The sequence below is a fragment of the Ursus maritimus genome, unplaced genomic scaffold (genome assembly GCF_017311325.1).
Source record: "Ursus maritimus isolate PB19 unplaced genomic scaffold, ASM1731132v1 scaffold_8, whole genome shotgun sequence".
NCBI lineage: Eukaryota > Metazoa > Chordata > Mammalia > Carnivora > Ursidae > Ursus > Ursus maritimus.
In genome coordinates, this window is record NW_024426996.1 from 69,117,173 (window position 1) to 69,131,925 (window position 14,753).

The window sequence follows — 14,753 nt, forward strand, 5'->3', positions numbered from 1 at the left end:
CTACTTCTATCCAGCAGGGCAGGACTTGGTCCCATGGCTGCTCAGAGCTGGAAGGGAGGCTGAGAAATGTGGCAGAGTGCCCATGAGAAAAATTGGGGCTTCTGTTTTTAAGGATGAAGGAGAGAACCAGATACTGGGCACACCAGCAATCTCTGCTGCGAGGAGGGTAAGTCTAGATCCCTCTCAGTCCAGAGGACCCAGCCAGCTCCATTGCTCCTACCATGTTGCCTTCCTTAAGAGAAATGCCATTGCCATCGAGACCTCTGTCTGGCTTTAAGTGCCCTCTGGACAACCACGATAGGAACAGCTGGGTCTCGTCAGGTGCTCACTGATGTGGGAAACAAAGGCAAAAGAAAAATGAAATTTCCATGCTATCTACAGTCCATTGACAAGTCCCTGAGACAGAGTGACCTTCCTCTAGGGATTCAGCTGCCTCAATGTGAATACTTTGCTAAGGGCAAAAGACAATCTCAGCCCAACCCCCAGGATCCTGTAAGGCTACTTTAACATATAAATATTCCTTCGGAAACTTCCTTTATCTCTACTCCCCCCCCCAAGATACATGTTGGCAATCATCCCCTAAGCATATGACCCACTGATATAAATCTGAAGGGTCTCATGACTAGGGTTTTCTTAGATAGTAATAAATGACCTCTTCCTAGCAATAGCTAGCCCCCTCAAGATTCTGGAAACCTTGCTTCCAAAATTCCTTAGAGACCTTTACCATCCCTAACCCTCTCCCAACTTGAAAATGTGTAATTGGCCATGCCTCATGACCCCAGTGCAGCTCTTTCTGCCCACGGGTCCTGTCCCCGTGCTTTAATAAAACCCCTTTTTTTGCACCAAAGACGTCTCAAGAATTCTTTCTTGGCCGTCAGCCACAAACCCCAACATCTTTCCTACATCACTTACTGTGAACCAGGCACTACGCAGCACGCCTTCCAGCGATATCTCATTTAATCCTTCAGTCACCTATAAGGCAGGAACTTTTTCTCCCCCTTGTACAAATGAGGGAACTGAGCCCCAGCAAGACAGCACGTGCAAGCCCAGACAGCTAGGAAATAACATCTGGATCCATACATCAAACGACAAACAGGGTCTGCACTCAACAGTGGAGACTCCAAGCCTCGTCTTTTCATTGTTATATTTGTCTACTTCCTGCCTGTTCCCACTTCAGGGCCTCTCCTCCGGCACGACTCTCTTCCCAAATCCTATTCTTTCAATCTCTCACCTCCCCTTACAAAGTCCTCCTTCTATTTACCAGTGAACTCCCTGAGAATTTGAATCTGGCCAGGCATTGTACTAGGTGCTTGGACTACATAATATAGAGAGGGCCCTGCAGGGGGGCCCTGAGGTCCCTACTCTGATGAAGCTCACATGTGACTTCAATATCCAGCCCCTGAGTGTCTATAATGGGACACGAAAGGACCATAACAATCAATGGTACAAAGCACACTGGGAGAAAGATGAATGGGCTATGTTTCTATTGTCTGTAGGGAGCTGAAGGACACTTTATACAGGAGGAGAAATTCCTTCTACTTTTTTCCAGGGGTTCCAAATAAAACATTTACGTTGCATCTTTTCCTTTCTTTTAAATTCTTCTCATCTGCCTTTCTCTAGCGCCCCTGCCCACTTGCTTTGATCCTATTTGCCCATCTGCCTGCTCTGTTCCTCCTCCCTTCACCAGTAGCTTTGGGGAAGAATGGCACCCGTCCATCACCTCCCCTTCCCTGCCCTCCATGCTCTCCTTAACTGCACTAGTCTGTGCCGGCCCCAACGCTGCACTAAATCCTGCCAAATACTCTGGCTTTTTCCCAGCTCGTGATTAATAATCCAAGCCTTTTTTCTCTGGGTGGCAGGTACATTAATTATGCAGTTAGTGGGTATCTGGTGTTTCTGCGCGTTGTCTCATGTAGCTCTCAGGATAACCCTAGGAGGTTGATGCTGCTGTTAATGCCATTTTGCTGTTAGGGAACTGAGCTCTGGAGAGGTTGAATACCTGCCCAAGGTCAGCAGCTAGGAGGCGGTGAAGCTGGAACTCCAACCCAGGTTGGCTAGCCCTGGAGCCCAAGCTCTTAACTGTTCCTCCTCCAAAAAGCAAGAGACAACACTGTGGGGGTGGGGGGTGGGGGGAATGGGCCAAGAACTGGAGATGTGAACTATGAAATGTGGTAGAGAATTGAAATAGTCCCTATGGGGAAAAGGAATAGGGAATGACTATGAGACATGTTGATTAAAGTATCAGCGTGGAGAGCACGTATGAAGTTAGGCATCTTTTTTTCAGTCTAACAAGTTCTTCTTTAATGTTCCAAATGGCCTCAAATCCAACTGATCAAGTTTCTTTCTTTCTCTTTTTTAAGTTTTTATTTTAATTCCAGTTAGTTACATACAGTGTTGTATTAGTTTCAGGTAGATAATATAGTGATTCAGAGGTTGGGAATCTAAAGGACCAGCTGGGAGTATTTGACAAGAGTTGAGGTGGTTGGGTTGATCTGCTGTTTTGAGTACCAAAGATGTGAGGCTAAAGATGAGATGGGCAGTGGGTTTGAGGATGTCAGTAAGAAGGTAGTTGAGATGATTGGCCATAGGGTCCAGGTTAAAAAGGGCAGGGGGATGGGTGGAGTTAATGTGAAAACAGACTATTGGACCAGGAGAAGAAAGAGAGGTCAAGCTCAGAGAGCAAACTTGCAAGAGTGCAGAAGTAGAGAGGGTAGAAAAAGAAGAGATCTCTTGAAAGTAGGCGGGATGTCCAGTGGAGTCGCTCCAGGAGTTCACAGCCGTGATCACTCACATACATCTCCATGTTGCACTGGAAGACAAGTGTAGTGCTTTTGAACGTTCTCAAAATTCTTTGAGTTAGTTTTATGACACAAAACGGCATCTCTTTCTCCTTCCACAGGGAGAGGACACTCTCTTCCATCTCTTCATTAGGATTCTGTATTAACCATGAAGACTTGAGTTTTTTTAAGGCCAAGCTCTGGAATTTCATTCATAAGCAAAGAGCAGACCTCAAGGTCACTGGCAGGAATGGAAAAAGAAAAAAATGTTTGCTTCATAGCAGTGAAATTAAAAAAATATCAATAATCTTCCATGGAGAAACAACTCAATGTCTATCAGTAAGGAGCAGAAAAATAAATTATAGCACATCTATCCAATGGCATAGGAAGCAGCCAAAAATAAAAATGAGGCATCTCTTTATGTACAGAATTACATAACCTCTAAGATCTGCTAAGTAAAAAAAAGTCACGGTCTAGATGAATGTATATGCGTATTAAAAGAGGGTGAGGAATATAATATGATATGAAATATAACAGAACACAATATACTTTCTTGTTTGTGCACACACTATCCTTGGAATAACCTTCTGGGCAAGGGTGTCGGGGGAAAGGGAGGTGAGTCTGGCACTCGTGAAAAGCCAGGAACCTTGTCACCGGATCTCAGCCAAGCAGAGCAATTGCAGCAACCCTTGCTGGGGATTATTTGGGGACTTTTAATTGTGAGACACCATGAGTAAATATGCATATGCAAAAGTGCCCTCAGACATTGTGTGCCCACCCACAGCGTGATACCGTCTCCGCTACCTCTGATCTTTGTGTTAATTCAAGGGTGTGTATGTGGGGAGAATTTTCACAAGACAGAGCAGACTCTTCCCCACGCCTGTCCTACCTACAGTTTTTCCCTTTCAGTAAACATCTACCTGTTGTTCAGGGGGGTCCTGGGCCCCACCACACTCCCGCCTTCCTGCATTCTCTTCTCTGCAGTAACAAAGTGTCCCCTATCTTGTTCCTGAAGTTACGGAGAAACAGTCTTACACCATGGATACATTTCTGGGTTGCTGAGTATTGTTATCACAAAGAAGTTGTATTTTATCAGATGTTTTTCCTGTGTCTGTTGACACAATCGTGTGCTCTTTGTCTTTTATTCTGTTCATATGGTATATTCCATGAACTGATTTTTAGATGTTAAATCAACTTTACATTCCTGGGATAAATCCCACTTGGTCATGGCATATAATCTTTTTCATATGTTGCTGAATTCTATTTTCTGATGTTTTGTTGGGTTTTTTTTTTTTTGAGGGGGTTGTGTGTTTTTGTGTCCTGAAGTGTTCTTTTTCCTCTTTTTCCACAAATTGGAGTTGTAAGCCCTTTGTTGGCTTCCCATGGCACTCCCAAGCCCCCTAGGGAGCTCCACCACGGAGCCCCTCTGTGGCCTTTATGTGTCCTCACTCCCCCACTTTGCTTCCACCACGCCACTTCCCTGCTTCCTCGAAGGTTTCTCCTGGGGACCGTTCCTAATAAATTCCTTCCACACCCATCCCCTTCTCAGGGGCTGCCGGTGGGGATCTGCCTCAGTCACTGCCACGGAGAAGAAGCATCTCCGGTCACGTTCCCCGCAGACGCTCACACTCCTCCCACTAACCGGGTTCTGTGGGTTCTTCTGCAGGTGATCTACGCCCTCAACACCCGCCAGGATGAAGCGGAGGCCAGCATGGAGGCGCTGCGCGAGGCCCACCAGGAGGAGCTCCAGAATGCCGTGGCAGAGGCCAAGGCCAGACTCCTGCAGGAAGAAGGCCACGCAGAGGAGGAGGCCCTGCTCCAGCGCATTCGGGCCCTGGAGAGCGCGCTGGAGCTGCAGAAGAGGCTGACACAGGAGGCCCTGGCGCAGTCGGCCACGTGCAGGCTGGAGACCAAGGAGAGGGAGCTGAGGGTGGAGGCCGAGCACGCCGAGCGCGTCCTCAGCCTCTCCAAGGAGATGCTGGAGCTCAAGGCGGACTATGAGAAGAGGCTCCGGCACCTGACGAGCCACGAGGCGCCCCAGTGGGGCCGGCTTTCCCAGGAGGGCCCAGACCCCAAGGGAGAGCCAGGCCACGGCCACGAGATGCGGGAGGTCCTGCTGGAGGTGGAGCGGCTGCGCGTGGAAAACCAGCAGCTGAGCAAGGACTACGCCCGCAAGGCCGAGGAGCTGCAGGCCACCTATGAGCGGGACACCGAGGCCATCCGGCAGGCCATGCAGCAGTCGGTGAGCGAGGCCCTGTGGCAGTGGCAGGAGAAGGAGACGGACCTCCGCAAGAACTTCCAGGTCCAGGAGTCGGCCCTGCAGGCCCAGGTCAGGAAGCTGGAAGGGGATCTGGAGCACAGAGGCCGCAAGATAAGTGACCTGAAGAAGTATGCCCAGAAGCTGAAGGAAAGGACGCAGGTAAAACAGGGTCTCTTGATAGCTTTCCAAGGGGATCGTAAACACGGTCCCTAATTTTAACACCTACTATGTGTCGGGCACTGTGCAAAGCCCTTGACTTCTACCTAAGTGACTCCTCTTCTTTCCCTTGAGTTCAATTACATTCCATCAGCAAATGTTTATGGAATTCCTCCTATGTGCCAGACCTGGAGCTACGGGTAGGAGACACATGGTGAGCTGGACTGGGTCCCTGACCTCAGAGAGCTTAGACACTTATAGGTCACAGATAATTTCTCTCTAGAAATTGAGAGGCTTAAAGACTTACCTCACTAGCCACACAGCTTATAAGTTTCTTAAGTCAGGCCAGCCTCATTCTAAAGCACTGCTCTTTCCTAGCAACGTGCCTGTCCTGAAATCCTAGGGACTTGGCTTTCATGGCGAGCTAGACCACTGACAAACCCCACACACTCACAGAGCCCCATCTCTAAAAGCTGCAGCAGCCACTATTCTTAGTAATCCTTGAACACTTTTTTCTGTCCCAGACACTTTATCTCATTGAATCCTCACGACAGAAAGGTTAAATAACGTGCGTAAAGGCACGCGGCCCATCAGGATGAGTAGGGATTGGATGAATGTGAGCCCCTGAATTCCAGAGACAAGAGCGACTGCTGTGCACTGACCCACCTTCCAGATCTGACTCCTGTTCTGTGCACATTGTGTGTCTCTGAGACAGCGAGCAGTCCCCAGAGCAATGAGACCCTTTCTGTCTGTTTAGGACCTGGACGTGCAGCTCAAGGAGGCTCGGCAGGAGAACTCAGAGCTGAAGAGCACTGCAAAAAAACTTGGGGAGAAGCTGGCTGTTGCCAAAGACAGGCTGATGCTGCAGGAGCGTCACGTGACGCCAAAAAGCGGTGAGAGGCGCTGCGACAGTTTGGGTGTTTTTCCGGAAAGAAGGGCAGCTGTCAGGTTGGCTGGTGCTGCTTGCAGCCATGAGACTGTTGAGCGAGCAGAGCGAGGGGCGGGCTGTTTCATCTGACCCCTGGTGGGCGAGCTCCACCCAGGCAGGGCCCGGGTGAGTTGCCACCTGGAGCTGTCACAGTGCCTAGAGCCAAAAGGCATGATGCAGAGGGACCCCTTGGCCCCCAGAAACTTCCTCACCAGGCCCACCGCATGCCTGAACTGCTCAGGACCGGCTTCTCCTCCGCGCCGAAGCAACACTTCACGTTTTTCCCATCATGTCACACGGCGATGTCACTGGGTCGTCCCAATAGTTCTGTGAGTGGGCGTGGTCAGTGTCTCCGATGGTCCAGGTGAAGAAACGAGGTTGAGGAAGGGTAAGTGGCCAGCTCAAGGCCACGGGTCAGTGATAGAACAGGTGTATATCTCCTAATATCTGACCCCAGAGGGCCTTCCTCTGAAGGAGGAGATTCCTTCATCAGGAAGTCTGTGAATACCTACAGTGTGGTCAGTTTGATACTAGGAGATATAACAAAGACAGAAAACATGGGCTCTGCCCCCAGGGAGCTTATGGGACAGTGACTTTACAGCCCGGAGCATGCTTTGGTATCATGCGGTGGCCCAGGCATCAGGGGAATGAAGTGTCCTGGAAAGAAGTCACCATGGGCCGGAAAGGTGTGAAGGGGACAGGTTTGAGTTGGAACCAGAAGTGCGTGGAGACTTTAGTGCAGTGTTTTCAAAAGTGGGGCAGGGATACCTCCTGAGAATATGGGAAGAAAACAATGAGCATTTCTAGTTATATTTATTTTTTTGTCTTTTACATTTATATCTTTCAAATATATATATATACATACACATACACACACACACACACACACACACATATATATACGTATCCAGGAATGTGCTCAATGTTTTTTTCAACATATGGAAATCACAATTAAAAAACTTTGACAATGACTAGTTTAAGAAGCTAGAACAGAACAACCGTTTGAACTCAAGACGCTGCTTGAGCAAAGACGATAGTCACCATTTTGACCGTGTTTGAGGCCCAAAAGGCCACAGAGCAGGAAGTCCACATGGGAGTGGGGGGCAGAATAGTCAAATAACAAAATGGGTACCTGACTGCAGAAGACCTTGAACACAAGGCCAAGGTCAAGGGCATTTTAAATGATGTTGAAACTTATGCTTGCAGATGACAGGAAGACGGAGCTAGTTTCAGAGAATGAAGACCTGGGGAAGGCGAATGACCTGGAAGGCCGCAGTCTCCATCCTCAGCAGGACCCAAACGTTCCCAAGGAGTGTCTGTGCACCAAAGGAGGCCCAGAGGGACAGGTACTGTCTGACCCAGCCCTGGGAATGGAGAAGTCACAGGAGGCTTTGCTGGAATGAGCATCGGGTAGAGGCCAATCCCCAACTACGACAGAGCCACTTGAAACCACCCATGGTTTTAGGGGTGGTTGTACGGGTGTGAAGTTCCTCTAACTTCCTGCCATTTGAAATTAGGAGACTACGAATATAGCAGAATTCTCCCAATGTCTATCGTTGGCTCCTGGGAAACTGGAAACTTGCATAGGAGTCCCACTATCTGTTCCACCAATCACAACAAACAGAATTCTTTAGACACCGCTAGAGTGGGCTGGAATACCCGATCCCGTGACCGTAGGTCCACGATTCCAAAGAGCCTTTTGCAGATGGTAGATCAAGTGAAGGCTCTTACGAATATCAGATCTACAGTCTTATGAACTTTATGGCCCCTTGCGCTCCGTGCGGTAAAATCAGTGTGTAAATGTTGTAAACGTTGTACGAAAGAGAAACGGTGATTCCGTGCTCCTCACCCCACGCGGGCAGGTTTACAAGGCCCTTTCTCTTGTTTATAGACCAAGAAAGAGGGCAGTATTGAGACGGAATATATGAAGCAACAATATGAAGAAGACCTTCGTAAAATCAAACACCAGACAGAAGAGGAGAAGAAGCATCTCAAGGACCAGCTAGTGAAGCGACTGGAAGACTTAGTGAAGAAGCACACCCTAGAAATCAAGTCCGTGCGCTCGTCGGTGGAGACCGAGAGGAGGAAGCTGCAGAAGGTGGGGTCCGCTTCCACAGACTCGGTTCAGAGTCTTTCTCCTCTCCTCTGCCTCCGTCCTTTTCTCTTGTATTTCTTCTTCCCTCCCTCAGACACTTACTGAGCTCCTGCTGTGTACGCATCCCGGTTCTCTGTCTGACCCAGGGAGTCGAGGGTCTTGTGAAGGAGACAGGGACACCCCTAAGGCTGTGAGCAGGCAGGGCCTAGAGCCGTTGACATCAGGTAGAACTGTATCCTCTGAGCATTTAACTGAGGACATCCAAGTCTCCTCAGCAAAAACAGAGAGAGAGAACGCGAGCAAGCGCTCAGGCCCAGCCGACCGCCTGGACCCAAACCCCAGCGCGGCCACCGGGCAGCTTTGTGAGCCTGCTGAGTTCCGGAGCGCGGCCCCTCAGAGGGAAATCTTGCACCTTAGGTTCCTCAGTTATAAAGCAGATGATGGTAATAGCACCTCCCAGAGTAGCTGCGAGGATTAAATGAGGCCATCTGCGTGGAAAAACAAAGCGTAGTACGTGCCTGGAGCCTAGAAGGTAGACGCAGGTCAGTCATCAGTAGCTTGCCGATGGGGGCGAAGATTCCCGGCCCCTGGGTACTGTTCCGACTTCCCACCAAAGAAGGAATGCAAAGCCTCATCTCTTCATGTCTGCTGGGAAAAGCAAATCACTTTTGTGATGTTTTAGGGAGAGAATGAAGTGTAACTCAATAATGTTGTGCACATAGCCTCTTTCACACGCGAGAGCCCGCCTCATCAGCTTTGGCTGATGGTAGCACTGAGCAATGCCGTGCCGTGCGGTGGTGTGGAGGAGTAGGGACTCGATAAATGTCTGTGTTGGGTAAATGAACGAACCCACGAAAGACCCACACTGGTCGTGGTCTCCGAAGTCGTGACACGTCCCTAGCTGTATGACCGTGGATAGGTCACTTAACCTCTCTGAAACATGATTCCTAAAATAAGGATAAATACTTTGAGGGCTTGTTGTGTGGATTCCTTATGGTGTTATATAAAAACTCTTAGTTCAGTGCACAGCATGTAGTAAAAGTTTAGTAAACAGTGGCTATGATTAGTTACCGTGTGCCCTGGGTGACAGCATGTGTGTTAATATTGGTGAGTGCCTACTGTATATTTTTTTTAATTTTTCATTTTTTTGTGTGCTCACTATACTTTGTAAATCACTTTATTCTTAGGAACACAATGCATCTTTCCAACAAGATTATAAAACGGGTATTCCTATATTATTTTATTTTTAAAAATTTGTTAAATATTTTATTTATTTATTTGAAAGAGAGCTAGCACCCAAGGCAGGGGGAGGGGCAGAAGGAGAGGGAGAAGCAGACTCCCTGCTGAGCAGGGAGCCCTATGAGGGGCTCAATCCCAGGACCCTGAGATGCTGACTGGAGCCAAAGGTAGACATTCAACCGACTGAGCCACCCAGGTGCCCCAAGGGGTGTTCATATTTTAGAGATAAGAAAATGGAGGCTCAAAGATGCTATGTATCAACCCACACAGACCGTGAGTGCTTGAGGCAGTATTGAAACCTGATAGCCTGAGTCCAGAGCCCATGGTTCCCACCCCTGCGCGGGGCAGGAAGCAGCTATGTGGAAAGCATTTTCCTCCGAGGAGCTGCGAGGGGTCACACAACCCAATCCTCAGACAAACAGCTGAACGCTCTTTCTATCCAGAGCCACAGTCAGCGGGAGGAACAGCAGCTCTCCCAGAGCGACAGGTTGCCCTGGTAACCTGTTAGCCAAGCCTGACTCTGACTATAGAAACCCCATTTCTCTTTAATCAGGGGGCATGAGTCCATTTGGGAAATGAATCACAGAGAAATAAATTGTGTTTCCCTCCTGCTTTGGGGGGGTTATACTTCCCCCCCTTTTCTTTTGAGGGCCCTTTAGACCATTTACGTTGAGTGTAATTATCACTAAGTCTCCTATCTTGCTGTTTTTCTCTTTGTCACATCTGTTCTGTTTTATTTTTGATTCATTGAATTTATTTCTTGTATTCCTTTTTTATCTTTACTAATGACTTACTAGGTTTTTTTTTTTTCCTGGAGGGGTGCTCTTGTGGTTGCTCTAGGATTTAGAACATGTGTCTTTAATTTATCACCGCCACCAAATACTACTTTACTTCACATGTATGTATTACTTCACCGTACAAACCTTGCAACAATACATTTCCATTTATCCCTTCCTGACCTTTGTGTAGTTGTCATACGTTTTACTTTACACGTTACAAACTCAGAAGTGTATGGCTCTTATATTTCCTTAAAAAGCCAATTATTTTTTAGGGAAAAAACATTTCTTATATAATTTATATTTTTAAATTATAATCTTTTAGTTGTCCTTTCCCATTTCCCATTTCTACCATTTCTACAATCTTTGTTGCTTTGGCCTGAAGAACTCCGTTTCACATTTCTTGTGGTGTAAGTCCCCTCACAGCAAATTCTGTTTTTATATATCAGAAAATGTTTTTATTTTGCCTTTATTTTTGCTAGATATAGAATACAAAGTTTACAGGGTTTTTTTTTTTCTTTCAAAACATTAAAGATCTCATTCAACATTTTTTGGTTTGCATTTTCTTCTAATGAAAACTTGGCAGCCCCTTTTATTCCTCCTGTATATAACAAGTCTTTTGTTTTCTGACTGCTTTTGAGAGTTTCTCTTTGTCGCTGGTTTCCGCACCTTGATGTGGTATGCCAAGTATGATTGTTTTGTGTGCATGTTCTTCTGCTTGGGGTTCATTGAATGTACTGGATCTGTGGGTTTATAGTTTTTTCCAGTTTGGAAATTTTAAGGCCATTTTCTTTTCCGACCTCCTTCCTTCTGATATTGTCCTACAAGTCACTGAAACCCTGGTCATTTATATTTGGTCCCCTTGTCTCTCTGTGCTTCAGTTTGGAAAGTTTCTGTTGCTATATCTTCAAGTTCATTCATCTTTTTTCTTCTTGGGCATCATACAATTTTTTAAAACCTATTTGGTTTATTTTTTCCTTTCTGAAATTCCATTTGTTCCTCCTTTACAGTCTCCCTTTTTCTCCTCATCATATTTGTTTTCCTTTAAATTCTTGGGCATGTTTATAATTGCTCTTTTAGCATTCTCATCTGTCATTTGGGTTTTTTCCCTATGGTTGCATCTTCTCCTGGTTATGAGTCCCATTTCCCTGCTTCTTTGGGCATTTAGTAATGTTTTATTGGATGTTGGACATTAAGAGTGTTAACTTGTTTAATGACTGCATTTTGTTATCACCCTTTTTTGAGTGCTGAATTTTGTTTTGGCAAGCAGTTAAATTACTTGTGAATCACCGTCTTTTATTGTTAAAAGGTACTATTTTCTAGACTTTTAAAAACTTTGTTAGGCCGAGTTTAGGGTAGCGTTTGCTCTGGTGCCACTTTAGCTTTACTACGGAAGTGTGAGCCTTCATGGGGTCTAATGCCCCACGTATTGATTAATATTGGTGTTATTATGATTGCTAATGGTGACTCTGAGTGACACTTTTGACTTTGTACTCATTGACTCTTGCTGCTGCACCACAAACTTTATTATGAATACGTTTCAAATAGTAACGTTTCTTCTCAAAACAAGTTAACGTAGTTTCCTTTAAAAACATGGAGTCCAGGTGATGACGTCAGGGGGGCACAGGGAGAAGCACCTGGTGATTGGCCCGCTGAGTTGCCTGGTGATTGGCCACATGAGCAAGACCAAGCTGAGCGCCCCCTGGTGGTTGGCTGAGGCGCAGTGGTGCCCTCAGGAGGCCTTGGGATGAACCTTGGCTTTTAGAAAAGCCCAGCACCCGCCTAAGGCACCGCTGGAGGGAGCAAGGTCTCCTCCATCGTGGCAGCTACGACTGGGGTACTCTTCAGGGTTCTCGGTTCCTGCTACTGGCAACTTCTCCCTGACTGGTCCTGCCCCAGCTTCTTGCCCACACTCTTCACTTCATGTTCGCTTCTACCTTTCCGCCCCTCTGGGGTCCCATGAGTCCGTCTGCCAGCACTCAGCACCACCTGGACACAGGCCTCGCTGCAGGGCTGGCCAGACCACCCAGTTACTTGGTTTCATTTGGCAGAAAGGTGGGGGGGATCTGAGAATCACAGTTCAACGGACCCCTACCCAGGCAGGCAGAGGCCCTCTAGTCCTCTGGGGTCATAACCTGGCTCAGCACAGGACCCCTGGACATCCCGCTGAGCTGGAGCCTTGTGTCCAGGATCGGCATAGGAGAAACTAACCCTCTAGACACATGACGAAGTGGGAGCACATCAACCCCACAGTGAAGGGTGAGAGACTGTCCCAGAAATATAGCTGATGGGGACATCTCTGACCCAACTCAGCATGGGGCCAATAAGTCTCCAGGATGCTAGGCTGACCAGGAGCCCTCCAAATCAACAGAGCACAGGACAATTGAGTCTTCCAGCTGGGCTAACCAAGAGCCCTTCGACCAGGAGCCCACTGATCCAGATCATCACAGGCAACCAAGTCCCCTGGACCTCCAGGCGATGGGGAGTTCTCCAAACCAACTCAGCAGAGGGCTAACAAGTCCCCAAGACAGTGGACCCACTAGGCTGCCTTCTGCCACAAGCCCTCTGCCCCAGCTCACAATGGGGTAAACAAGTTGCCTAGACGCTGGGCCCACCAGGAGTCTTCCAACATTGGAGCCCTCAACCCAGGAGAACCCAGGGCAATTGAGTCCACCAGACACCAGGCCAACCAGGAGCCTGGTGACCTAACTCATCACAGGATGAACTAATCCCCTGGACATCCATTTGACTACAGGCTTTCTGAGCCACATCAGTACAAGCTGCACCAGTCACTCCCCCAGACCACGGGCCAATAGGGAATTCTCTGAACCAACTTAGCACAGGGCTGTGGAGTCCCCCAGACCCTGCGCCCACCAGGAGCTCACCAAACCAGTTCAGCACAAGGCAAACTAATTCCCTGGACTCCTGGCTGATGCCAAGCCCTTTGATGATGATGAGTCCAAGGCCACCAAGTCCCCTGAACACCTGGCCGGTGGGGAATTCTCTAAACCAACTCAGCATAGGGCTACCCAGTCCTCAGGACAGTGTGCTCATTGGGCACCCTCATACCAAAAGCCTTCTGACCCAGCTCACCAGGAGCAAAAATGTTGCCTGGACACTGGGCCAACTGGGAGCTCTCCACCTCAGCAGAGTACAGGGCAATCAAGTCTTCCAGCTGGGCCAACCAGGAGCCCTTTGACCAGGAGCTAACTGACCCTGATCAGCCACAAGGCAAGTCCCCAGTCACAGTTTTCTGACCCAGATCAGCACAAGGCAAACCAGTACCCCAGACCCTTGGCCAATGGGGAATTCTCTGAACCAACTTAGCATAGGGCAATGGACTCCTCCAGACACTGGGCCCACCAGGAGCCCACCAACCCAGTTCAGCACAGAGCAAACTAATTCCCTCAACACCTGGCTGATGGCAAGCCCTTTGACCTACGTCAGCTCAAGGCAAGCCAGTCCTCTGGACCCCTGGCCAATGGGGAATTCTCTGAACCAACTCAGCATAGGACTAATGAGTTCCCAGGACAGTGAGCCCACTGGGTGTCCTCATACAAAAAGCCTTCTGACCCAGCTCAGCATGGTGCAAAAAAGTTGCCTGGACACTGGACCAACTGGGAGCCCTCCACTTCAACAGAGCACAAGGCAATCAAGTCTTCCAGCTGGGCCAACCAAGAGACCTTCAACCAGAAGCCTACTGACCCAGATCATCACTAGGCAAACAAGTGCCCTTGACCTCCAGATGATGGGGAATTCTCCAAACCATCTCAGCATAGGACAATAAATCCTCAGGATAGTGAACCAGCTAGGTGTCCTTATAACACAGGTCCTCTGACCCAGCTCAGCATGGGGCAAATGAGTTGCCTGAACACTGGGCCAACTAGGATCCCTCCAGCTCAGCAGAGCACAAGGCCGTTGAGTCCACCAGACACCAGACCAACCAGGAGCCCTCTGACCCAGCTCATCACAAGATGAACTAATCCCCCCAACCTCCAGCCAACCACAAGCTTTCTGACCCAGATCAGCACAAGGCCACCAAGTCCCCTGGACCCCCAACCATTGGGAAATTCTCCAGACCAACTCAGCAGAGGGCTAACCAGTCCCCAGGACAATGGGCCCACTGGGCACCCACATACCACAAGCCCTCTGACCCTGCTCTGCATGGGGCAAACAAGTTGCCTGGACACTGGGCCAACTGGGAGCCCTCCACCTCAGCAGAGCACAGGGCAATCGAATCTTCCAGGTGGAACAACTAAGAGCTCTCTGACCAGGATTCTACTGACCCAGATCAGCACTAGGCAACCAAGTCCCTTGGACCCCTGGCTGATGGGGCGTTCTCTGAAGCAATCAGCATAAGGCCAAGGAGTCCCCAAGACAGTGGGCACACTGGGCGCCCTTGTACCACAAGTTCTCTGATCCAGCTCAGCATAGGATAAACAAGTTGCCTGGACACTAGGCCAACTAGGTACCCTCCAACTGGGAACCTTCAACCCAGCAGAGCACAGGGCAACTAGACAAT

The 14,753-nt window shown here is 48.6% G+C and overlaps 1 protein-coding gene across 1 annotated transcript in view; it reads left to right on the forward strand.

The window, feature by feature from the left end:
* FAM184B (family with sequence similarity 184 member B) overlaps positions 1-14,753 on the forward strand; it is a 163,039-nt gene that overhangs the window by 81,442 nt on the left and 66,844 nt on the right. Inside the window, exons 2-5 of the mRNA XM_008685809.2 lie at positions 4,444-5,196; positions 5,951-6,086; positions 7,328-7,467; positions 8,013-8,219. Coding sequence (XP_008684031.2) covers positions 4,444-5,196; positions 5,951-6,086; positions 7,328-7,467; positions 8,013-8,219 — 1,236 coding nt within the window. The remainder of the gene's footprint in view (positions 1-4,443; positions 5,197-5,950; positions 6,087-7,327; positions 7,468-8,012; positions 8,220-14,753) is intronic.